The sequence below is a fragment of the Callospermophilus lateralis genome, chromosome 2, assembly GCF_048772815.1.
Source record: "Callospermophilus lateralis isolate mCalLat2 chromosome 2, mCalLat2.hap1, whole genome shotgun sequence".
NCBI lineage: Eukaryota > Metazoa > Chordata > Mammalia > Rodentia > Sciuridae > Callospermophilus > Callospermophilus lateralis.
Genome location: NC_135306.1, coordinates 195,963,751 through 195,990,514, shown reverse-complemented (window position 1 = coordinate 195,990,514; position 26,764 = coordinate 195,963,751). Strand labels below are relative to the sequence as shown.

Here is a 26,764-nt window from a genome sequence, read left to right as displayed (position 1 = left end):
TATCTCAATCTGTTAGATAGAAAATTAGATTATTAGAACCATTACCAAAGTGACAGAAAATTGTTTCTAATTGAAGACACGAGATACACAAAGAAGTTTTTTAGAGGTTTCTTTATGTGACTAAATATAGAAATTGCCAAAAATAGGGCTCATTAATACTCTCTCCAAGGCTTCTTCACTGCAGGAAGGAGAGGATAGAAAAACTGCCTTTGCAAGATGAGTAGTTTTGTTTTGTTTTGTTTTGTTTTTCCAGGAACAAGAGAAGCCTATTTCTAACTGCACAAAAAAAGCACTATATGAAACTTCTTTGTCTCCAATTTGTTCCATTAGAAGCCTATTTTTCCCATAAAAGTTTTTTTTTTTTCTCCTGTCTCCCTTTTCCCTATTATATTGGGTATAGAAACCTCTGTCGTTAATTATTGATGCAGTGTCATCTCAATAAGCTTCACTTTTTCTCCTGTTAATCTCTCTTTCACCAGTTTACTTCACAGGCCTTTCAATGGTAAACCAAAGAGATTAAAGGAAAACATTTCCATGTAAACCCGTGTATATATGTTCACATGGATGCATGTGACAGGTGTGCATGTATGTTCCTAAAAGCAATAATGCATCTTTGCACAAAAGCTGCTTCAGATTACTTTCGTTTCCCTCCACAAGTTGTAGGTATTGTTTTTACTGCCTGCAGGTTCAATAAATATTCCTTAAAACGTCCTTGAAAACTCATATTCAATGGGAAAATATTTTTCTCTTAATTATTCTTGTCATGGCTTCTTTGGCTTCTCTGTTTCTTATGCTGTATATTACAAGATTTAGTATTGGCAGCAATAGAGTATAAAACACAGACAGAATTTTCTGTCTGTCCTGTGGGTAGTGAGCGCTGGTTCCCAGGTAGGTAGACATCACTGTTCCATAGAAGAGAGTTACCACGGTCAGGTGGGAGGCACAGGTGGATAAGGCTTTGTACCTACCCCTGGAGGAGTTCATTCTCAGGACCACGATAAGAATTCCCAGGTAAGAACTAGCTACCAACAAAAAGGTTGTCACTGAGGTCGCTCCAGAGAGGACAAGGAATAAAAGCTCATTGTGGTGGCTGTCAGAACAAGAGAGTCGGAAGAGTAAAGGAATATCACAGAAATAATGGTCAATAACATTGGGCCCACAGAAAGACAGCCGGAGCAAGCCGCTCAGGTGGGTGAGTGAGTTGGCACAACCCAGCAGGTAAGAAGCAGTCACCAGGCAGATGCAGAATGTGGGGGTCATGAGACCTCTATAATGCAGAGGGTGGCAAATGGCAAGGTATCGGTCATAGGCCATGGCAGCCAGAAGGAAGCATTCGGTGGTCAAGAAGAGGCTGACGAAGGAATACTGAAGGAGACAACCATGATAGGAGATGACTTTCTGTCCTGCAAAGTAGTTGAGCAACATTTTAGGAATAAAGACTGAGGAATAGCAAAAATCCAAGAAAGCCAAGTGGCTCAGGAAAAAGTATTTGGGAGAATGAAGCTGGGCACTGGACACAATTACTACGATAATCCAAATATTTCCTACCACGGTAACGACATAGATCAAGAGAAACAGCACAAAGAGGATCGTATTCAGTTCAGGGTTATCGGTCAGACCCAGGAGGATGAATTCAGTTATCTCACTGACATTTCTGCCAGCCATTTATGTTGCGCTCCTATGAAGGATCTGCAGGGAACAAGAGAAGACGAAGAAAAAGAAATAACCAAAGAGTACAGCTTGAATATGTGAGTTCAGTCCATTAGCAACTTTAGAAAACTGAGCATCTTTAATTATGTGAAAATTATCCATGGTGAAATAAACTCTTGGAAGTGTGAAAAGTTGCCCTGATACAAACTTACAGGTGAATGCTCTGGAGGGTCTAAATTGGCCTAATGTAACACATAAGAATCTGTGGAAAAATTACAATCCCCTTAGAAAGTCCTAGTAAGAATGTTTGATAGAGAAAGTTCAAGAAATGGATCTGGAATATTCTAAATTCCAGAATAAAAGACAAGGACTTTATCTTTTAAGGAAGAATGTCTTTTTTTAATTTTTAATTTTTATTTTTTAGTTGTTGATGGACCTTTGTTTTACTTATTTATATGTGGTGCTAAGAATCAAATCCAGTGCTTCATATATGCTAGGCAAGCATTCTGCCACTGAGCCCCAACCCCAGCCCCAGGAAGAATGTCTTTTAACAAAGAACAAAGTAATCTAATACAAAAATATTCCTCCATAGGTAACAGATTTCTGAGAAAATGTGAAAATTTGTTATACATGAGATTTGAACAAGTTAAAAAATAAAAGACATTATACATATATGTATAATGTATATATGTATATACTTATTAATATATATATGTATAATATCCTCTATTAAAATTTAGAGGGTATCCAAAAAAAGGGAAGTGAGAGTCAAATCTATCTGTAATATAAAATTAAAACAGTCAAATATTTTCTAAGGTAATAAATTGTTTAGTTTTAAAGGATAACTTGTTCTGGAAAATAATTATTTCTAATGCCAAACAATATCTATCATTATCTCCTCTGATGCTTCATAGTATTTGTACTCCAAAGACTTGGATTTGTCTACATCAGATACTTTTTATAATGCTTAGATTTCTTCATTATTGTAGAATTGGAAATCTTCCTCAATATGTTTTAATCCCTAAAGGCAAAGTCTCAAATATCATTTTAGAGACAATATCTATGCTTCCTACTTATCATATGCTTCCTACTCATCAGATGACACATAGATCTGAGTTTTTATACAGGACATACTTGATCATTAATATTATTTTAGACTTTTAGCATGTAGCTCGCAATTTATGAAAAGTATGCTGCCAATATATAGTGTACTTATGAAGTAACTTCTAAATAATGTTTAAAGGGAACACTCTTTACCTCAGGAGCTTAAGAGTACAAAATACGCCATTGCAGTTTGGAAGTTTTCAGTAAATAAAAGACATGTTGAGCGTTTTCCATGCAACCATCCAAAATACTTGAGAATGATGCATCCCTAACTTTGAATAAAGATTAATAAACACAAGGATTCAAATTTCCACCTCTTAGTATCAGTGTGACATTAAGTAAATTATGTAATAACAATTTAAAAACTTCAAGCAATGCTACGAGAAAGATTTGATTATTTTCATTTTGTTGAAACTGTAAGTAATCTAAAAGAATGACTGGTTACATTTTACTGGAGTAGTCTGTATTTGAAATCAAACTATTAGACTCATCTATAAATTATCTTAAGAGAAATTGTGAGAATGACAGAAAAAAAAAGTGTAGATACTGTCATGCAAGGGCATAGAACTCTATAGAAGTCCATCACTCACACAAAGTAAAGCAAATGAAGAAAAGAGAGAATCGTGGTAGAAGGCTTGCAGAGCATGTGTGCAGCCCTGGGCACAGTCCCAGAACTGCAAAGAAAAAATAAATTAAATTGAGAATGAGAAAATACAAACTATCTACTCACATACTTGACAAATGACTTTTTGCTTAAGCTAACTTTTAGAATTTTTTTTTTTTTTTTCATTTTTGGTTTCCTAGTGCTTAGCTAACTTTGGCTTGATTGACCTTCTTTTAAAACAAAGTGCATTTGTGACTGTGAGCTTCTTTTAATTTTAATGATTTCATAATGGTTTCTTTATAATAGTCACTTTCTTCTGGACTACTTTTCATGTTACAATTTTATTTTACTGTAAAATCAGATATGATACAGCAAACTGATATTTGCATCTAAAAAACAGTTCTGGTAACAATGCCAATGAAATTGCTGCTCTATTTCTCAGATTTGGCAAAATCTAATAGATTGTAATGATCAGTCTTAGATATCAAGGTAGTTATTTAAGTATATTTTCTTGTGAATCGCACAAAAATTAAGTATATGAAGCTTTATATACAGCTAATTGAGAAAATGTGGAATAAACCCACTCTCTATTTCAAGAAAGCCACCTGACAGGCAAAATTCCATTTTGAGTATTTGGTAATTGGAATGAATTTGAAACAGATGATTTTACTTCATATTGCATTCCCTGCATGAATTAAGAACTCTCTTTTTGGAGATCAGAGAAATCATTTATAAATCCTTTGTGAGAACACATGAGCAGGACACGTACCTGGTGTGGAGAGAAATTCCTGGCCCTTTCCTCTTAACTTCCTGACGGTTGGGTTTATATTTGGCTTTGGGTCTATAGAGGATGGGATCCCCAGTGCTTTGTGAACACTGGGTTTCATTAAAACAGCCACAAATAGACATGAGGAAATTAAGGTACTAGCATTCTCCCCAAGGGTAGTCATTCATGTATTTAATGTTTTGTCAACTTTAGAGAGGTAATATCACATTTATTCTTGTCTTACTTATATAAGGCTCTACAGGGGAAAATAGAACTGTTAAAAATTCTTTGTTTAAAATTTTCATTTATATCATTTAATGATATGTACATATTATGCATAATCTGGTATATATATTATTTTTAAAGCCCTAAAAATTTATAAGTTGCTGAATATAAAAATTTATAAGCATATTATTATTGGAAGTGATTTTAGAAAATGCAAATATATGTGTGTGGGATATATATTTTAATGTAATGCCACACAAAATAGCAGAAGTAATTTTTACATAGAATTTCAAGTGTGTGTGTTTGTGTGCATGCATTTATGTGTATCATCATGCAGTAGATTGCTTTCAATATTAGGGATAAATTAGGCAATTAGGATAACTGAATAAAATTAGGTTTAACATTTTGTCATTATATTAGTTGAATATGAAAGCAACTTTTGGAATGTTGAGTAAACAGGTAATAGAATAGAATAAAAACATAAAAGGTGATGAATACAGGATGAAATGGTGGGCTATATATCATGCAAAGATATATATTAAGAGTAACTGAGAAACAAATATATACCATATACAAACAAACCAGCAAACACAACTGCATATGTACATGGTAGTGATAATTTTTGTAATGGTTTTAAAATGAAGCAGTAGTGAAAACAAATTGGTGAATATGGACAAAGATAATATTATAATCAATTTAGTTAAAATGATTATTTCTTTTTCATAGAAAACAATGTCAGGAAGAATTCTAATTGAGAAGATTTCTTTATTAGGTGTCTAATATGTTCAATTATTTTCTTTAATCATTATATTTTTATAATTGATTAACCTTCTGATTGACCTTGCATATGGCTCAGGGTAATTAAATGAAGTGTCCAGGTTTGCACATAGAAACCTTTAGTCCCGGAGGGTTTTCTAACAAAAGCTGAATGCTGAAGTGTCTACAAAAGAAGAAGAAGATTTATAGGAATTTTCAGACTTCAGAAGACATATCTAAACTGCTATAAACTGTAAGAAGAGAGGTTGTCTCTTTCTTTAACTAAAAATTGCTATTATTTTATTTATTCAGAGTATTTTTAGAGAGCCTATATCATATTATATTTTAGAAGAAATTATATCATATTATAGTTTATATGATCATTAGATGTTCATGGTTTGGGGAGATGGAATTTAAAAACAGGTCACATTTGATCAAAGACAATGGAAAATTGTTATCATAGTTGGGAACAACATAATCACTCCATGTTGATGAAGCAAGCCCAAACTTTGAATCTTAGGAACATTAATTCACTGAACTGACTCTGGTTTCTGAGTAAGAATAAATATGACCAAGATATAAATGTAACCACAACAAGTCTAGATGGTACCAGCAAAGTATTTGTCTTTTTGAGGGAGTTGAATTCCCAAACACAAACTTCAAGGTTACACAACAGGATAAAAACTTAACACATATTTGACAGACATTCCCTGAGAACCCAAAGGAAATTCATGTAAAATGAATATCTGCTGTGCCCTGATTCCTCCAATTGTTTATATTGAATAATAACCAATTTGTGACATGGAGTGAAGGGACTGGATCTATAAGTGTGCATTCTCAGATCATTTTTCCTAATGTTTTGCTTATCAGTCAACAGAGTTGCATCAGGTATGTCTTTGATGAAGCTCTCATTTATTTTCTATCAGTTAATTCCACCAAGTACCTAAGAATATTTGGAATATGCTATAGTAAATTTTACTTAATTACATAATAGATCTGTAACATATAAATTATACTAAACTTTATTTTAAGTATAGAAAAATGTTAATTATTTTCAGTTTACATTACAAAAATCTGCCACCAGCCTCCTAAATTTCCATCAGAATTCTATGACTGTGATTTTTGCCTCTTTTTTTTATCATGGAAATGCCTAGGTTTTGTTTGTAGTATATTATGTAATTATTGATTAGCAGGACTTATAGGTTGGTATGAGACAAAAATGACATTTTTTTTTCCATAAAATATTACCTCCTCTCACACATTACACTTAGGGAGTTATATCATTTTATGTGCATTCTTGGAACCTATCCTCTTCCTTTTTAAGTTGTGTATTGAAAAAAAAAAATATAAGCTTTTCAATTTGTTGTTCTTATCTTCAATTATCTTGTTTGTATAATATTCTTCATGTTTAATCCTTTTGGATATAATTTATTGAATGCTCCTGAAATATTGTGAAGGGGTACATACAATTTGGTTTATATACTATTAATATTAGTTAATTTTTCATTTGTCTGAAAGACAAAATTCATATAAATGCACTTATATGAAAATCTCATATATGTAAATGTCAACTGTATATGCACCTTTGGGACCTAAATAATATATTCAAAGGTCTTGAAAATTTTGAAGGACTACACAAGTGTTGCGTGTCATTGGTAGTATTATTAACATTTCATTCTGATAATTTAATTTTCAGATCAATATCTTTGCACAGTTTATCTTATATAGCATATTTTCAATATGCTACCACTGTTTTTACTTACATAGATATTGATGATATTTAGTTAAATAAAGTGGCTGTTTCTGAAGAGAAAAAAAAAATAAAAATTTAGTCTCACCTTCCCCATGCAAATGTTAATTAATATTTAGTGAGTCTAAATTATGACTATATGGGGCTTGATCCATTTCCCTCCAGTTGTTTCAAATTTAAAAGAGACTGGAAAATGTTAATACCATTTTATTTTCAAATAAAATTTTCTCTAGGATATTGCATTTTTTTTCTGAGATAGGATCATTTACAGTAGTTTGAGATAAGATCATTATGGAACAATCAGTACATGTGGGCTTGGTTTTATGGTGATGCACTTGCATTAAATTTGAGTGGAAGAAAAAAAACCTGAATTTATAGATTTTCCCTACCTGGAATACTTTGTCTAAAAAGGATGCTGGAAGATATCTAAAAAAAGGGAAGGATAAATCTGATTACTACAGGTTCCAAATTGGCCTTGAAGTCATTCTTTTAAAACACAAAGTAGGTCAGGCTTGGTGGTGCATGCCTATTATCCCAGCGGGTTGGAGACTGAGGCAGGAGGATTGGGAGTTCAAAGTCAGCCTCAGCAAAGGGAAGGCACTAATCAATTCAGTGAGACCCTGTCTCTAAATAAAGTCCGGAGATGTTCCTCAGTGATCAAGTGCCCTTGAGTTCAATCCCTGGTACCCCTGCACCAATAAAGAAATAAATAAAATAAAACACAAAGTAAAATTCTTCAGAGCAAGAACTTAAATTGATTTTAATGATCTTTTAATGTAGAATGGTAATGGCTAGAATGGTAATGGAACTATGGCATGCTGTCCTGTTGAATTTCAGGGATGGCAGTGAAAACTGACACCAGGAGTGAAAAAATCGTTCAGATTAACCACTGTGAATGGAAAGTTGGTTGAGGATCAACAGATTCTTTCCCTGAGCATTCTTAAAGTGTTCACATTTATTTAAAAGAATACTAGAGTTTTAATTGTTGAAACAAATACCTTTTCATTTTCCAGGTAATGCAAGCATAAATATATGTGTATGTGTGAATACATACATGGTAACGGGGTTTGAACGCAGAGGTCCTTTACTATGAGCTACATAATCAGTCCTTTTTTTTATTTTTTATTTTAAGGCAGGGTCTAATTTGGTTAGGGACTCACTAAATTGCTGAGATTAGCCTCAAATTTACAATCCTCTGCCTTAGCTTCCCAAGCTGCCAGGATTACAGGCATGTGCCATGGTGCTAGACTCAATATTTTATGTTTTTAAAATATTTTCATTTTTTATACTAAATAGAAGGATCAAAAGATCTATTGTGATATCATTCATAAATTTTATGTTAGTCTCTTTGATGTTAGATGAATGTTTATATTCTATATATGTATCTTATAAGGTCCTTGCTTAGCATCTGGATGGCCATCTTAAGTGACATCAACCATTTTAAGGAAAAGGGTTCACTTTCCCACCCAAGGGAGTTTCTGAGAAAGGGTCATCACTCCCTCATACCAACCAAACCCTAAACCTACCTCAGTTCTTATTTCTGAGCCTCCCTCAAAAAAGTCCCAGAACTCAAGCCTATTTTGCCTCTCTCTCCTATAGAGAGATGGCCTTTGTTTGTCAGATCTGATAAATAAACTCTGGTGTGCATCTTTGCCTGGTCTCCCTCTTTCCCTTCTCACTTACCCAGTCTCTAGTTCCTGACTTTCCCTTCCTATCTATATATAACAAATGCATATATATTTACATCAATTTCTGTTCCTATAAAGGAATGAAAATGCCATCAATTATCTAAGAAAACTACCCCCTAATCTTAGTCCAGTTTTAGATTAATTAACACAATAACTAGCCATGTGTCCTAGGCACATTGTTCTTCTAGATCTCTTTTTATGGCTGTGATCCAACTGAATAAGCTGAAGGTTTCCAGGGACTGCTGTCCTGGAGAGTGGCACAGATCATATCATGTTATTTATGTACAGGTATGGAAACGCCACAATGAAACTCAGAACTCTGTATGATTAAGACGCACCAATAAAAATCTTTACTGGCATTATTACAGAAAGCACAGTTTTATTTCCTGTTTTTGGATTTGTGGTATGAAATCAAGGACAAAAATGTTTCATACCTGTAGCCCTTTTTACGGCATCCTTCACTTCCTTGTTTCTTAAACTGTAAATCAGTGGATTTAACATAGGAATCACCAGGGTGTAAAACACAGACACCACCTTTTCTTGCTCTAAGGAGTATTGGGAGCTTGGCTGGATGTAGCTGAAGCTTATGGAGCCATAGAAGAGGGTCACAGCTGTGAGATGCGAGGCACAGGTGGAGAAGGCTTTGCGTCTACCTGCTGCTGAGCGGATCCTCAGGATGGCAGCCACGATGAAGATGTAGGAGATCATCACGATCAAGAAAGTGATCATGGCGATAACACCAGAGAAGATTAAGAGCAGCAATTCATTCATGGATGTGTCAGAACATGACAGCTTCAACAGGGGAGGAAGGTCACAGAAGAAGTGCCTGATGACATTTGGCCCACAGAAGGACAGCTTCACTAAGCCAATTGTGTGTGTCAGTGAGTTGATTAGGCCTCCCACACACGACCCAAATACAAGCACGGTGCAGACTCCTTTAGTCATAGCCACTGTGTAAAGTAAAGGGTTCACAATGGCCACATAGCGATCATAAGCCATTGCTGCAAGCAGAAAGCCCTCGGTGGTAAGGAGGGACACAAACAAAAAATACTGCCCAATGCACGCGGAGAATGAGATGGTCTCCTGTTTAACAAAGAAGTTTAGCAGCATTTTGGGTGCAAAAACAGATGAATAGCAGGCATCTACAAAGGACAGACAGCTGAGGAAATGATACATGGGCGTGTGGAGTTTGGGAGTTATTTGGATTAGAAAGAGCATTCCTAGATTGCCTACCAAAGAAATGGCATAGATCAGCAGGAACAACGCGAAGAGAAGCGCCTTCAGCTCAGTGCGATCTGTTAGTCCCAAAAGGATGAATTCAGTCACCAAGGTAAAATTGACATAAGCCATGTGTTGTGTTTCTTGATACCTGTTGATGATAGGAGGTTGGAGTAAAGAAACAGAAACAGTATGATATCCATACCTCTTGGAAATCCTAACTAGCTATGTGGCTTGAGTTAGTGACTTCTCATCTCTAGTCCTTCTGCTTATATATAGAAAATTTTAACTAGAAAGTCTTTAGACTCTTAATTCTATCTATTCACCTTTTCCATAAAAAATGCCTTGATGAATCGAGGAATATTTCTGTCTCAGTGACAGAATGCATTTCAAATACTAGTCTTAATGTGTACAACAAGCTAAAGCAATTTCACTATAAAGATATCTAAAGAAAAGTCTAGTTTAAAAAAGCATAAAAGGGCTGGGGATGTGGCTCAAGCTGTAGCATGCTTTCCTGGCAGGCGCTGGGCACTAGGTTTGATCCTCAGCACCACATAAAAATAAAATAAAGATGTTGTGTCCACCGAAAACTAATAAATAAATAAATAAATATTTAAAAAATTCTCTCTCTCTTTTTAAAAAAAAAGCATAAAGAATTGTGGTTGAGAATCTAATCTATGGTCTCCTCGAAGCTCTCTTTTATACTGCTGGCTTTGACTTTAAGAGTAACTAATGTCCACTGATGTTTTCATAATTAGCCCTACTCCACATTTTTTCCCTCCTTCCCTCTCTTTCTTTCTTCATACTACTGTAAACAGTGGTCCACTTTATGCTTTGAGTATAATCCTTGTTGTGTTGCCAATGTAATTTATTTTTAAAATGGAAACGTTTCTTTCTCTTTCTCTGTCTCTCTCCCTGCTCCTCCCTAATCTCCCCACCTTTCTTTCTTCCCCATTTTAGGAAGAGTTATCTGTCCCTGAGTAAATCCAGACTTTGTGGATGGTACCAGAACATCTCAGAAATGACTATGTCCCCAAATTAAGAAGTGAATTACAACCCAGACAGAGAACAGATGGAATGTAGCCCCCTATTTCTGCTGATGGGCAGAAACAACTTTTGGAACAAGAGTCCCCTGTGTCTCTCCTTTGTTAACAAAGCAACAAACCTCCCTTTCCCCTTTTTTCATTATTGGAATTGGCATCAAGGACTAGGATTGAGGTTTCAGCACCAGTACTCCACATTTTTTAACAGGTGGATGTGACAAAAGGCAGAGACTCAGAGTCTAAAATCTCCGAAGTTATTTTAACTAGAGAGACTTTATTGTCCTTAGATAATAGCCACAGGCACAGACTTCTGAGAACATCCATTTAGAATGGGGAGAGGGCATTTCCCAGCTGGAATATGAAACATGGTGAAAGCAACTTATAATTGACCTTTGAATTTCAATAGAAATATTTTAACTGAGGCTCAGGAAACAGAAGTCCTTGTGTTATTCTGAGAAAAGAGCAAAATGAAACCACAGAATAAAGCAAACTTATCGAACACACAGAATCTTCTTTGTAATACTTAATTTTCTTCCCAAGTTGCAACATAATCCTTAGAGTATATAATCTTTTCCACAGGACCAATGCATATCATCTTTGAGGGGCACCACATTTGACTTGGAAAAAAAGACAAAACAAATATATTTCCACATTTACATTTAAATGGGGAAATATAAATAAACACAAGATGTAAATCAATAGGGCATTTTAGGATAAGATTTCTGGATTTTAACTAAGTTGGTTCAGACTTACCTAAAGTACCATGGGCTATTTTTTGGGGAAACCAAATGAAGAAGATGCTCATTCTTATTTATTCTATGTCATATTCCTAAGAATTGTTCCCCAATGTCTTGCTGGATAAGCTGAATTGGTTATCTATTTCCTTTCACAGTCTTTAAAGTGCACTCCAATTTTTCTCACATATTCCTCTGCCTCATTCCAAAAAGGGTGTCTTATTTTCCTGACCTTTGTTTCAATCCCTAGGAATATTGTGTTACCTGTATTTATTAGTCAGTTTGTTTTAGTGATAAATTCTTCTTTATTTGAAAATCATTTGCAGAACATGGAGAGTGCTGCACAGAAAACACCTGTCCCTTGGACAGAGACAGGTCCAGCACAGGTTCTGCCTGTGCTTGTGTTCGAAGTCAACCACACAGCTTCCTTCCGCCTTTTCTCATGAGGAGAACTGGGCAGAGGGGAATCTTCCATGAGAATCTGGGTGAGCAAAACTGTCCCTTGCTCCCTTTGAACCAGGCATAAATGTAAATACATATTTTAAATGTTGCAATACCAGTAATTTTATCTCCATAGAATGAAGTAAAGAATTATTATTATTTTTTTTTGCTGGTTTTATTATCATTTCATTTTGAGACTCTTTATACATTGACTCAGTTAGAAAAAAGAACAAGAATACTGAGATAATAACAAATGAGGAGGTAATTATGTTAGATCTAGATTATCCATAGTGATAGGTAAATAATATCCATGGGAATATATAGTGATGTTGTAGATGCAATTCTCCCTTTAGAAAGAATATTCCAATGAATTGAAACATAGATACTTAAAAACCCCCAGTAAAAGGAACACCACAAGGTGGATATTGATGAAGAAAAAGAGAAATTTAACATATAGGGGAGATAAATTACAGTTTCACTTGCTCCTGTTATTTGATGTGTTTATCAGATTAAATTCTGAATATTTTTTCCTTCTTTATTCAAAGCATTTTAAATGATGTGTAGAATCTATGTGTGTAAGATTTGAAGAAGTGAATTTAACTTACTAATGAAAGGAAAAATAATGAACACCTCAGCTTATTTAGGAATTTGTGACTACCCATTACTGTGCTCTATTTCCCTATATTTCAAAAGCAAAGTCCAAATCCTAAACAAGTCAGTTAAGTATATCTTACTTGTATAATGGTGCATAAATGAAGTAATGATAGCAGTAAGAGGCAGCAGATTGGGATTCAAACTTATCTTTTAATACAGGAAAGTCACAGGCAAAGAGTCCTTGGTATGAAAGTTAGCTCAAGATGCTTAAAAAATCATCCTGTCAAAAGACAAGTTTAGATTGAAGATTCAGTTATATATTTACCTTAATTCAAATGGGAATATACTCCCTAGAGCTACCTGCTGATTAAATGAATAGAATACATACATTATTTAAAAGTTGCTTAGAGTTTCCTGAGGGATTTAGAGAACTCTCAAGAATGTAATGGCGTCCCTAAGGCATTTCACTTCCTGAATATTATAATGAATAGAAAGAAATGTGAAGCTGCAGTGGAGAAAAACAGTATATATGATTTCTAAAGGAAAAATAAAAATCAATGGAATTTATAATAATTCCAGCTCTGTACTTTAGGAAAGGTATGTCAGTATGCTTTCAGAATATTTTCCTTAGCCTAAGGGGTTGGGGGGGGGGAAACAAAGGCAAACAAAGAGCAACACACTTCAAGGGACTTTAGGGTACTAGAACAAGATCTGGTAGAAAGAAAATATTTTCATTCTTTGACTCCCTTGAGTGACATGAATGCCATTAAAGACAACTAAAATCAGTACTTCTTTAAAGGTTTCCTTCAAGAAAACCTCACTGTTACCAAAAGCTCCATCCTTGTCCCCAATGCCAATTTAATAATGGGGGCACAGTTTTGAGAAAAAGGAAAAGGAAGTTTTATTCCCTTGCTAGCAAAGAGAAGTATAGGGAACTCCTGTCCCAAAGGCTGTGCTTGTGCCCATCAGCAGAACAGGGAAGTGATTCATTCTCTGTTGGAGTTGCAATTCATTTATTAATTTGGGAGATAGTCATTTCTGAGATATTCTGGTACCATCCCCATGAAAAACCAGCCTCTACCTCAGAGCAAAGCCCAGCCAAGGAAGGGACATGACCTTTGTCCTTGGAAAGACCCACAGAGCACTCCTAGGCACAAACCCACCCAGCTAAGTTGTTTATCTACAAATAACAGGAGAGATCTGCTGCACCAGGTGTCCCTGACTCAGTCAGGCTAGGTGGAGATCCCTAGCAACCCGCTAGCAGCCACCAATCAGCATGAGACAGGGAAATACCTGGGATGCCAGGGGACCCTCCCAGGAGTTTATGGTGTTGGGAAATCATGTAGCTCAGCACAAACACCCCTCTTGGCTTAAACCAATAAATTCAAATGAATCCCCCTCTTGTAGTAACCAATCACCCCTACCTAACTTGTTCCCACCAGTGAATGTGCTAATCATGTTTTAGAGTTGTTTTATAATTTTCCTGTAGTGTGTGATGATTTACTAAGAGATGCTATGATGTATGTAAAGTCCCTGCCTTCCCCAAAGAGTGTATAAAACTGCTGCAAACCCTGGGCTGGGGCCTCTCAGTATCAGCAGTTGTTGTGTGTGCACAGAGGACCGAGCTAGCTCGCAATAAACACCTCTTTGCTGCTTAAATAGATCTTGGTCTCTGGTGGTCTTTTGGGGGTTCCGAATTGGAGCATAACACCCAATGTCTGGATTACTTCCTTCCAGTAGTGGGTGTGTGCCCGAGAACAGATCAATCTGCCTAAAATGGGGAAGAAAGGTAATCCTTTGTCCCCAGAGATTGGTGAGTGGGAGAGATTAGGGAGGAGCAGGGAGAGGGGAAGAGAAAGAAACCTTTTCCATTTTAAAAATGTTTCAGAGGCAGAGCAGGAAGGGCTACATTAAAAGCATAAAGTGGACACGGTTCTATCTCCATCCACCTTTTGAATGCCCGTTCTTCCAGGGTGATGTGTCCTTGCAGAAAAGACCCTACATCTTAAAATTCCTAATGCGGGACTTTGGTGAGGAAAGTCACACCCTTTCCTCCATATGCATGTAAATAAGAATCCACCCTCAGGATTCATACTAAAAGCAAGTAAATTTATTCTTCTATAGTGCAAATTTCTTAATTCTGGTGAATTAAATGCTAATGTGCAAAAAGTAGGAGGTGGAGTTTGGGTGATTTCTGAGGTTGAGTTATGAGAATAGAGGATTCATTATTTTAGAACTCAAAGAACAGTTTAGAACTGGTTCAGTCTTTGCTTTGTTTTGTTTTTTTAAAAGTATAATTCCAGTCCATAAGTGAAGAATAAATAAAGCATGCTAATCAGACCAATATCATCTTTTCTCTTAGAATGTTGTGGATTAAGGGTAAAAGTTTCTAAAAACTTTGCAAAAGTCTGAATATGCAGGCATTCAGTTGACAAGAATAATGACAATAAAAATAGTCAAACTATCTAAGTCAGGTCCTCTGTCTTCTACTAATCCTTTAAAGTTAGATGTGATGCTATATTTAAACACATGATACTGGAAAATGGCTCTATGCCAATCATTAAATAGTCAACTAAACCTGAAAACAAAGATCTAATCACTTCATTAGCAATAAAAACTGATTTTAAATTTAAAGGGATTGGTATTTATAGTATTTATTGGGCTGTAGATGAAGTTTCTATATAGAAGTTATATTAACATTACTTGAAATTTTTTAGCTTATATATGCAAATATTTTGTCTTGAAAGAAGTCTTCATATGAAAATTATTTAGACATTATATTACATGGTTGTCTTTTAAAACATGATTCTATTTTTTTTAAAGATGTTAAGGAACAAATATGGTATAATAAGCCATGCTAGTTTCAAGGGCATGATTTCAGGACTTTTGACAAATCTGTACTGCAGAGATTGTTTTGACACAATCAAAACATCATTTTCATAAAATCCTCAAATATTTTTTTTTTCTTTCCAAGAAACCCCTACCTTGTTGGAGAGATAGTACACACCTATAAGCAGGTAGCTTGGGTGGTTCAGTGGTCTAGTGCCCCTGAGTCCAATCCCTGGTAATCTGCTCTCCCTAAAAAAGAAGCCCCTTCTACTACCTCCAGACCTCAGAAACTGCTGAATTGTTTTATATTCCTTTTGTGAGATTCACTTTTTTAGAGTTTCATTAAATTAAATGATACAGATGTCCCTCAGTATCCACGCAGGACTGCTTCTAGGGTCCCTCCACAGATACCAGAACCTATGAAAGCTCAAATCCCTTTTATAAATAATGTAATAATTGCACACAACCTATGCACATTTTCCCATGTATTTTAAATCATCTATAGATTACTTATAGTAATACAATATAAAACATATAAATAGCTGTTATATTGTATTTTTAAGTCAATGACAATAAGAAAAATAGTCTGGATATTTTTAGTACAAAAAAAAGTACATGTTTTAAAAATATTTTCCATCCAAAGTAGGTTGAATCCATAAAGAAAGAGCTCATGGTTGTGGAAGACTGTGCAGTATGTGTTTACTTTCATCTTCACTTTTCAATGATAATTATGGATCAAGAGTCATCAATATAGTTGCATGAGTCATTATCTGTTCTTTTTCATTGTTGAGTAATATTCCATGGTACAGATTTTGTATTATCTGGAGTAAACTGTCAATGGACAATTGGGCTGTTTGCTATATTCAGGTATTATAAACAATGCTGCTCTTAAAGGTTTTTTAAAAAATTAATTGTTTAGTTATTTTTGATGAATATCTAGGAATGGAAACTTAATCCTTTAATGTTTTACATTGTTAACATTTGTACATTGATTTCACACAATTGCTTAGGATTTTCTATGTACAAAACAATATCCCCTGAAAATATTGAAAGTTGTACTTATTTTTTCTATTTGAATGTCTTCGATTCTTCTGAATTTTATTGCTTGTTCATCCATTACTTACGTTTTGTTTCATTTTTATATTGTGCCCCTTCATATTTAGGCTTATCAATACCTCTATTATTTTTGTGTATTTATGCTGTGTAATGAGAATATCCAGGAAATGTTGACTATAACTTTTCCACTAACTGCAAAAACTATGGATATTTGTATCAGATAATTATTATTTTTTCTTTCTCTCATTATATCCTCTGTGACCTCTTATGTATGTCTGTTTTATGCTTTATGACGGCCCAAGGGTCTCTGAGATTATATTCACTTCCTTATTCTTTGTGTTATTGTAGTTGTTCTGCAAAGGAGATCATTTCTCTTGATCTACTTTCAACTTTAGTAATCACTCATTCTATCATCTCAATTCTGTTCTTGGACCCTCTAGGGATTTTTCATTTCAATTGTACTTTTCAAGTATAAAATTCCCATTTGGCATTTTTGGTAATCTCTTCTTGAATTAAAATTTTCCATTTGAACCACAAAACTCTAAGGATAGAGATTGAAGAAGACTTTTGAAGATGGAAATATCTACCATGCTCTTGGATGGGCAGAATTAACATTGTCAAAATGGCCATACTACCAAAAGTGCTATATAGATTTAATGCAAATCGTATTAGAATCCTAATGATCTTCTTCATAGAAATAGAAAAAGCAGCAAGAAATTCATTTGGAAAATAAGAGGCCCAGGAGAGCCAAAGCAATCCTTAGTGAGAAAAGTGAAGCAGAAGGCATCAGAATACTGGAAATTAAATACTACTACAGAGCTCTAGTAACAAAAACAGCATGGTTTTGCACTAAATCAGACATGAAGACCAATGGAATGAATGAAGACACAGAGACCAACCCACATCAATGAAGTTATCTCATACTAGACAAAAACATGCATTGAAGAAAAGATAGCCTCTTCAGCAAATGGTATTGTGAAAACTGGAAATCCATATGTAGCAGAATGAAATTAAACCTCTATCTCTCACCCTGCACAAAACTCAACTCGAACTGGATCCAGGACCTAAGCATTAGCCCCCAGACCCTGCACCTACCAGAAGATCACATACTGAAAAGTACTATGGAGATTTACACAACAAGGCGATGGGGGGAGAAGAATAGATGTTCATTATATTAGACTAAGGGGAATGAACAACTCATGGTCGGACATGATGTGGATTTTCACAGGTCATGTATTAATATAAGAACATAGGAAATTTACGTCTGATTCATCTATTGTCTTTCTTAATCCCATCCCCCTGGGTTAACCATTTTGTTAATATGTAAAAATGCTTATTCATTCAACAATGGACAGCTTTTTGCAATTAGTTTTAAATGTAATTGATAAGACTGCTAAGAGGAAGGCATCTTTTCTCCTTTTGAAAATGTTAGTTGAAATCATTGGTTTAGGAAAAATATAGTCAGTTTGTCTTGTTTTATTTAAAATCTGCATTCTATTCATCTTCTCACCCTCCTTTGGGAATTTAACGAAATGTTTTTCACACCATTTGATTGAGTTTCACATGTCTTTGACCTAGTTTTGTTAATTTTTTTCTCTCTGATTCAGTTGAGATAATTTACACTGATGTGTGCTTGAGTTTATTAATACTGTTTTTACTTTGATATCTTCTTACATTTTCAAGAAAAATTTAAGAAATTCTTATTTTCAGGGCTTGTAGCATTTTGTTATAAAATTTTATGTTGTCTCTTTTATGCATTTAAATTTTCCTTTAATCACTTCACCTTAAACAATTTTTCCAACTCTTTATTGTCTTTAATATCTTAACTATGCAAGTTGTGGAAGCCTTTTCTAGCTCTATCATGTAAGCATTCAGTGGACCTGTTGTATTTTGTGTGTTTTCTTTGTCGATTATATTTTTTGCTATTTCCCGGTGAGTGCAAACGACAGTGAAACTGAAGATGACATTATGCTTTTTTTAAGGAAGTGTTTCACATTTTGTAGGTAGAAACTTAAATTTTGCTATTTCCCTGTAAGGGGAAGCAACAGAGAAACTGAAGATGACATTATTATTATTTTTTTTTTTTAAGGAAGGGTTTACATTTCCTGGTAGGTAGAAATTTTGATACTCACACAAACATGGAATATAATTTGCTCCCTTTCAGTCGGCACTACTACTCCTTCCCCTCCTCTATTCTCTCCCCCTGTTCCCTTTCTTCTGTTGTATTGGACTTCCTTCTATTGGTTTGCTTATTTATTGTAGTGAGTGAAATTTGTTCCAGTATGTTCATATCTGTACGTCCCATAACGTAGCCCATTTCATTTCACTGTTCCTTTATTTTCCATCTGTCTCTTCTCCCTCCCTCGCCAGCTCTCCCTGGACTGCATGGATCTCCCTTTCATTTTCACTTGTGTTTTTGAAAAAAATTCTCATCCTCTCTACCTGGTGCACGGTGGCATAAAAGTCTGCCAACCGATTTAAGAAAAAAAACTATATTTATTGCTGGTCCTTCCCTCTAGCAAATCTGAGCCAGCAATTTATATTCCTTCCCTGAGAAATTCTCATGGAGCAAACCAGGTCTTGTGTGTATGCCAACATAGGAAGCAGTTCATCTCTCCAGCCTACACAACTGCTCAAAGCTTCACTCTCTTCCCAGAGTAGTCACAGGGCAAGTGCTCAAAATTGGTAGCCCATCTGTTAGGCAGTCATAGTCTGTATTATTTCTATTATTTTGGACATTACCAAAGCTCTTCTTTGTTTTTCTAAAGTTCTAAACTGGAGTCCATCACCTATCAAAGTTTTCCTTTCTGTTCTCTACCATCTGTCATCTATTATATATACCCATATCATGTTACTTCTTTTTTTTTCTACTTCTCTATTTATTTGTCTGTCTCTCTATACGTCATTTTATTTAGTCTCTAGACTTGTTTAGGCCAGAATTCAGCTAATGCCCTGAGGGAAATGCAGCCATGTGGGGTAATACCTAAGAAGCTTCTTTCTGAGAACTGTTCAACTGGCTTCCTCTGAACTCCTGCAGAGCCCTCATGAATGACTAGTCTGTCTTTGTAAAGGTTCCCGGAATCACAGTGATAAAAAGCCATCTCATCGCTCCAAGGTCACACCTGTCTAAAGTACTAGCTATACCTGTGTTCTTTTTCCATAGCAGTCATTCACTTCTTCTCTATAGATGATTTCTGCATCTGGAATCTGACTTTTCCCCTTATTTTTGTAGAAATAATGGTACAGGTCAAAAATTATTCCATCCATCCAGAAGAAAAGAAGGTTCTTGTTACTTTATAAGTAAATTGTCTCATATTTTCCTAATCTTTGAAATTTTTAAACACTTTGATTTTACAGAAGACATTAAAAAATAAATTAAAAAGTTAATCATATTTGTTTTCATTCATATATTCCTTACCTAAAACCACCACCTGCAATAACTAAAATTGCTTTATACATTCTCAATGTCTTTATTAATCTTTATTCTTCTATCCTAAAATATAATATGTATACACACAAATTATATATTATACACACACACTTTTTTTATTCTAATAATACAATGTTACTTTTTAGTATATAGTACATATGCAAGCTTTCTTAAAGTTCAAGATTGACTTAATATAGTTTGCATACCCTGTTCATTATGTTAAATTATTTTTTTTTATTTTGCAATTTTTGACTTTTGTGTAAATTAAATATATAAATTCTGTAAATTTTACAGAATTATGCATTTTTCATTTTTATCTAGCCTGCATATTTCAACTTTTAATAGATAATAGTGAAATCTATTCATATATTAGTGATCTACTCACCTGCTTACAAAATTTAAAGTGATTGAATCATTTCTTTTTTTCAAGTAAAAGTTGAGTTTAGCAAATTTACATTTCTTGACCACAGATATAGAACTTTTACACATAATTCTCTGATTTGTACTGAGACTTGTGGAGAACCATTCATGAAAAACACAGGAGGATTTTCTCTCAGCATGTAGCCAGGGAGATTTTAGGTTTAACCTTGGGAACTGTCAGTGGTTTTCCCATGAAATAGATTGCCCAAAGAACTTGAAAAGGTCTTTAACCTTTTTTGGAGAAGAATTTTCTATGGAAGACCTTTGATATTCTCTGATATATATAAAGCAGGCACAGGCTCCATTTTGCCTTTTAGTCGAGAAGCTAGATCTGTATGGTTGGCTTGCCAGTCCCATTCCAGCTTTTTAAAAATATTTTCTGTGTCCTGTGGTTTTTTTCCTCATTCTATTTTACTTAGCTTTAGTTTTTTAGCCAGCCCATTCTACCAACTCACTGGAATCTATACAGGAGAGACTGATTTTTTTTTTTGTTGTTCTTATTGTATGAACAACTTTTTAAATATCATATGTATGCTTGAAAATAATACATATACTATAAATATTTGATGTTCTTATTATCTCATATTTGCTCATCTATTGAAACTGTCTTGGAGTCATCTTTGATTGTTTTCATCCAAAAGTCCTGTAGTGTGTCTCTACAAGTTTTGCTATAACAACCTTGCTAACACAACATTGAACACTTAGCTGAATTTCTGTGAAACCTCTTGCCATTCAGTTGAATTTATACTAAAGCATTGTATGATCCACTTATTACTGAACTAGACTAACCTCCCCTTATGTTAATCAGGAAATTTGTCTTTCTTCAAATATGAAGTCCTCAATCATTTTTCACTATACATCAGGTGATAAGACCCACCTTAAAAACATTTTCTTTGTTTTTTCCTTGCTACAGTTCCAAACTTTTTGCTATATCTTGACTACTGCAGCATACATCTCACCTCATAGGCTTTGTTCTTGGCTACACAATCTTCCAAAAAATACTCTTTCTTAGAAATTGTAATGACTCCCAGATTCATATATCCTTCTTTTTTCCTCCTGAAAACTTTATCACTCCAATGAAAAAATTTAAAAATTCTTATAAACCCTTTTCTCTAATAACAAAAGCTAAACTCACAAATCTAACAATATTTCAGAATCAAATTTATTATTGAAGTGGCAGAGATTCAAAATCACTAATAACCACAAAGCTAATGACTTACCAGGACCTGTTTATGATTTTCATTGAAAGCTGTAAAATACATATCCTTTTCTCTGTTACTCACCTGTAATACCTTATACATGTTTAAGCTTTTTATTTTTTATTTTTTGACAACTTCAGGGCTCCCTTCCCCCAAATTGTTTGTTCATTTAACTTTCAAATGTTGATGATAATGATGACATCATGAAAAAAATTTTCTACAGCATTACATTTGCATTTCATTTAGGATACATCATTTATTAGCCATTGAGAAAGTCTTAAAACATGGTATCCTATTAAAGTTGCTTGAGACATATGGTCCTATATGACCTGTCATTTTTATTGTCAACTGCTTTTTTTAAAAAAATTCCTTTTTAGAACCAAAGATCTTCAAATATTGCTTACTTGCCATTTACCAGGTACTTCTATTCTTTGTTCATCTAATACCTTTGGTTCTCTTGCTAAACTCACTTTAGTTTTGTATAATTCATTGTAACTAGAACAATAAAAGTACTCAATAGAAATATTTTGAATAAGTAAGCTATAAATAATGAGTCATATTTCTATAGCCATTTTAGAATACTATTATGAATAATATAAATGTAAAAAGGAAAATATTAAATTTTATTTAAATGATAACAATTTAGAACAAATAATATGGAATGATCTAAGAAAATCATGCCAGGGAGACATTTTAATACTTCTCTGAGACACCAATATATTTGATAAACCCCCCTTATTATAATATTGTTTTGATATGAACATTCTCATATTCTTCTACAGCCATGGTAATCACCTTCAGATTTAGCATGAGAGTTTATTGGAAACATTTTTCAGTTTTTGAAATAATGAAACAATGTTGCTACCAAAACAATGAATGGTTCAATAGAGTTATTTTCAGTCTTCAGGTCAGATTCAAAATTCTTGTGCCAAGTAGCTTAACAGTATCTCTTTTCTAGTTTTGTTTGTGATGCTGTCTTGACACAATTGTAAACAAAGTCTCTTTGTAGGGTAAAGTTAGGTCAGCAAGTCCACATACAGGATTGAGTCAAGTGGGGTTTCTCTTCCATAGTAGTGATTTTTTTGCTGCATCTTTCACATCCTTGTTCCTCAGGCTGTAAATCAGTGGGTTTAGCATGGGGATCACCAATGTGTAAAACACAGCAGACACTTTCTCCTGTTCTAGGGAATACTGAGAGCTTGGCTGGATGTAGCTGAAGGTCACAGACCCATAAAATAAGGTCACTGCAGTCAGGTGTGAAGCACAGGTGGAGAAGGCTTTGCGCCTCCCCTCAGCAGAGCGGATTCTCTGGATGGCAATAATGATGCGGATATAAGAGACCATGATGACGATAAAAGTGAACAGTGCAATGACCCCAGAGAAGACTAAAAGCAGCATCTCATTGGTACGGGCATCAGAGCATGAAAGCCTCAGGAGAGGAGGGATGTCACAGAAGTAATGATTCACAACATTAGGACCACAGAAGTCTAGTTGGAGCAATCCTATTGTGTGTGTCAGTGAATTAATGAGACCACCCAAGTAAGATGCAAGGACCATCTGAATACAGACGCTTTGTGTCATAACGACTGTATACATCAAGGGGTTCGCTATTGCCACATACCTGTCATAAGCCATCATAGACAACAGGATGCCCTCTGTGGTTACATACACTGCAAAGAAGAAGCTCTGTAGAACACAGCCAAAAAACGTACTGGACTTATGTTTGGATAGGAAATTGATCAGCATCTTAGGAGCAAAGACAGTAGAGTAGCAAATATCACAAAAAGAGAGATTGCTAAGGAAGAAGTACATGGGAGTGTGAAGCTGCGTGCTTAACCTGATCAAGACAATCATCCCCCAGTTACCTGTCAGAGTGATGAGATAAATAAGGGTGAAGAGTAAGAAGAGAGGGATCTGCAAGTCAGGATTTTCAGTTAATCCTACTAGAAGGAATTCCTCCACACCTGTATGATTCCAGCCTCCCATGCATTCAGGTTGATATCGCTCCTTAGTAGCAGAACAAGAAGATGTCATTTAGATGAAAAAAAAAAAAAAAAAAATGACCTCCTTGATTCAGTATTCATCATGCATAAGATATTTAGATTACCCTGTACGTAAATGGAGAAAAGGAATTGATTTCAGCAGTGGATAATATGTGTGATAGACAATCTGTATACTATGGCTCAAAATTTCAGTATTTCTAGTCATTTCATTCTCTGGTTATAAAGTTCCACATCAAAATGATAAGAAACTTTTTAATCTAAAAATGTTATTAATAGGGCTAGGGTTGTGGCTCAGTGGCAGAGCAGTTGCCTAACATATGTGAGGCACTAGGTTCGATTCTCAGCACCACATATCAATAAATAAAATAAAGGTCTATTGACAACTAAAAAATGCTTAAAAATTATTAATTGGTATATTGGACATTCAAATCCATATCCTGGTCTATGTCTCTTATAACTTATGCCTACCCTCCTTCTCTATGGGTGTGAGATGATTACGATCCAGAGATAAAAAACCTTCCATAATCCTGTGGGTAACCTGTACCTACTTTTTAATCCCAGATAAGCTCAAGGTTTTGACTTTCACAGTATGCATGCTTTTCCTTTCCGAATATCAAACCATAAACCTCTTTTTGCCTGACCTTCTAATCACTTGGAAAATCAGGGACTGTGCCTGTAGCAGAATTGAGTCCAGAAGGAAAAAAAATAAAGAGAGTCTTTTATTTGTTACTTAATGTTAAGACTGTTCAAAAATTAGGAGTGTCATTTAAATTGAAAGTCTTCCCATTGGTTATCTTCATGTAATTTTGTAATTGCATTTTTGTTCTTTATCAGCATTAAAACAATAAACTTGAAAATCCATTGTAGAGAAGCAAGGTGTCATGTGAAGCACCAAAACTATCAGATTTGTTTTGTTTTAAAAAACATAGGCTGTAACTTATTTTCACAATTATTTGACATGATATGTTACCAATTCAACATTAATTATGGCAAAATATTAACAAACTAGTTTATCTACTTGTACTTTCAAACATTCAATAAATATGCAGTATTTGCTGCTCTATGTCAAGATATATTGTATTTTCTAGAGATAAAGAAATGAACAAGACAAGTGTCCTGACTTCAGAGAGCTCATACTTTGTTAGGGAAATAAAGAATATGCATACTGATTTATGCAGTGGTGATTAATACTGTAAAAAAAGAAGTAAAGCAAGCAAGTGAAAAGAAAGAAATTGTAGGTACTCTATTATATATTAGTTGTCTTTTGCTGTTATCACAATGCTGCACAAAATTGGTGACTTAAAATAGCTAACATTACTCTCTTACAGTTCTGAAGTTAGAATTCTGAAATTAGTTCATTAGGTGGGAGTCTAATGGTTAGCGGGGCCAAACTCCTTCCAGAACCCCATAGGGAAAAATCCATCTCATTGAATTTTTGAGCTACTGGAGGTGCACTCTACATACAGGGCCCTTCTTCTCATTTCAGAGAGAGTAGCAGAGCACTTTTCTCCATCATTGTACCACCTTTTTTCATAGCAAAATCTCCCTTTGCCGCCCTTTTACAAGAGTAATTGTTACATTTAGTGTTCATGCTGCTAATCCAGGATAATCTCCATATCTCCTGATCTAGGATGGACTCACAGGAGACAAATCCCCTTTTACATATAAAGTAACATGCATCCATACTAAGGATCAGTACTTGACTCTTACTAGGAACCATCTTTCAACCTAATATCTAGGTTGTTCAAAGAAGAAATAGAGAGGGAGAAATATGAGCAGCAAACTGATGGAAGTGGTTTGATTAGATATATGGATATCTGAAGAAAGAATGTTCCAGCAATTTCCAAGCCCTAAGGGTGGGATTTTGCATAATCAGAGGACCAAATAAATTGATCAAACTAAGAAGACAAGGGAGAGTGACTGAGGAGGAATACTCACTCTTTTCCTAGGAGTACTTTGTAAGGATTTGGAAACTCTCTCATAATATGAGGAGCAGTTTTGCAGAAAGGATCACATGACCTGAACAATACTTCTACAAGTTTTTGCTCTAGGACTTTGTTAGAGAACAGACTACTGTAAGTCCAGAACAGAAGCAAGAAAGACATTCAGAAAGCTGTCTCAATACTCTTTGAGAGAGATGACTATGTCTTACAATAAGGTGTCAGTGGGAAAACTCACCAGAAGTCATCCCACTTTGCACAGAGTTTGAGATGAGAACTAAGGAAATAGGAGAATTGAAATGAACAAATTGTTATTTTAGGGGTTGTGTTTGTGTGTGTGTGTGTGTGTGTGTGTGTGTCTACAGGCATGTGTGTCTAATTACCAAATTGAACTTTTTTTTCCTAAATGTAAGAAGAGAAATGTATTTGAAAAATCAAGAATTTTGCTTAACTATATTTTACTATTAATTATATAAATTGGTTTGGCATTTGATGTTTGATTATGAGATGTAAAAATCTTTAACATATGGTAATACATTATCTGAGATGACCTAATAGGAGGTAAATCTCTATAAATAATTTATTCATAAGTACCTTATATTAACAATGACAGATCCTTCCTGCTCTGTGAACTCCATCAAGGGCACAATAATCTATCCTGGCAAAACCCAGAGAAGGGAGAACATTCTCTATAATTTGATCATTTTATGCATGTTTATTGAACCTTATGCTATTTTTGGTAGTTTATAAAAAATAAATTTTCTATAAAATAAATCTTTTTTTTCATGTTGGTCCCTACCCTCCTCCTAGGTTTTAGTTCATATAAGTATGAATGTGTCATATGTTCTATGGAAAATATATCTCATTAACAACATTATTATATCATGTTTTTGTTATTCAAAGAGTGTGTCCTCTGTGTAGGGAAACATATTAGACATTAGAGATTTAAGAAGTGCAGAAGAGTTGAGTCCTCATGGAACTTGACCTATACAAAGTAGTATTGTTGGTATTGATAAGTTAAAGCCAAAATCTTCCATCTACAAACACAGGTTCATCCCTCAAAAATTGAAGACATAAATTAGATTCTATCTGTATTTCAGATCCATGGCCATTGTAAGAACATTGAATCTATATAAGGCAAAGAGAAAATAATGTACTTGGAAATAGCAAGAAGTTTTTGTGGTTGCTATTAATAAAACCAGATTGCAAAAGAATCAAAGAGGTTGATGATTATAAATAAAAGTCAACTTCAATAATGAAACAGCAAGCGTTTTTGAGGTAAAGGGACACTGTGGGTGTTTTAAATGCCAACCT

General features: G+C 34.6%; 3 protein-coding genes across 3 annotated transcripts; all 3 read right to left on the bottom strand.

Annotated features, from left to right (window-relative positions):
- Nucleotides 1-726: 726 nt before the first annotated feature.
- LOC143390460 (olfactory receptor 5J3-like) lies at nucleotides 727-1,665 on the bottom strand. The gene has a single exon (XM_076842844.1). The coding sequence runs from the start codon at nucleotides 1,663-1,665 to the stop codon at nucleotides 727-729; it is 939 nt and encodes a 312-aa protein (XP_076698959.1).
- Nucleotides 1,666-8,954: 7,289 nt separating this feature from the next.
- On the bottom strand, nucleotides 8,955-9,893 carry LOC143390459 (olfactory receptor 5J3-like). The gene has a single exon (XM_076842843.2). The coding sequence runs from the start codon at nucleotides 9,891-9,893 to the stop codon at nucleotides 8,955-8,957; it is 939 nt and encodes a 312-aa protein (XP_076698958.2).
- A 12,661-nt stretch (nucleotides 9,894-22,554) lies between these two features.
- On the bottom strand, nucleotides 22,555-23,493 carry LOC143391760 (olfactory receptor 5J3-like). The gene has a single exon (XM_076844510.2). It carries the CDS (start codon nucleotides 23,491-23,493, stop codon nucleotides 22,555-22,557), a length of 939 nt encoding a protein of 312 aa, XP_076700625.1.
- Between the last annotated feature and the right edge of the window lie 3,271 nt (nucleotides 23,494-26,764).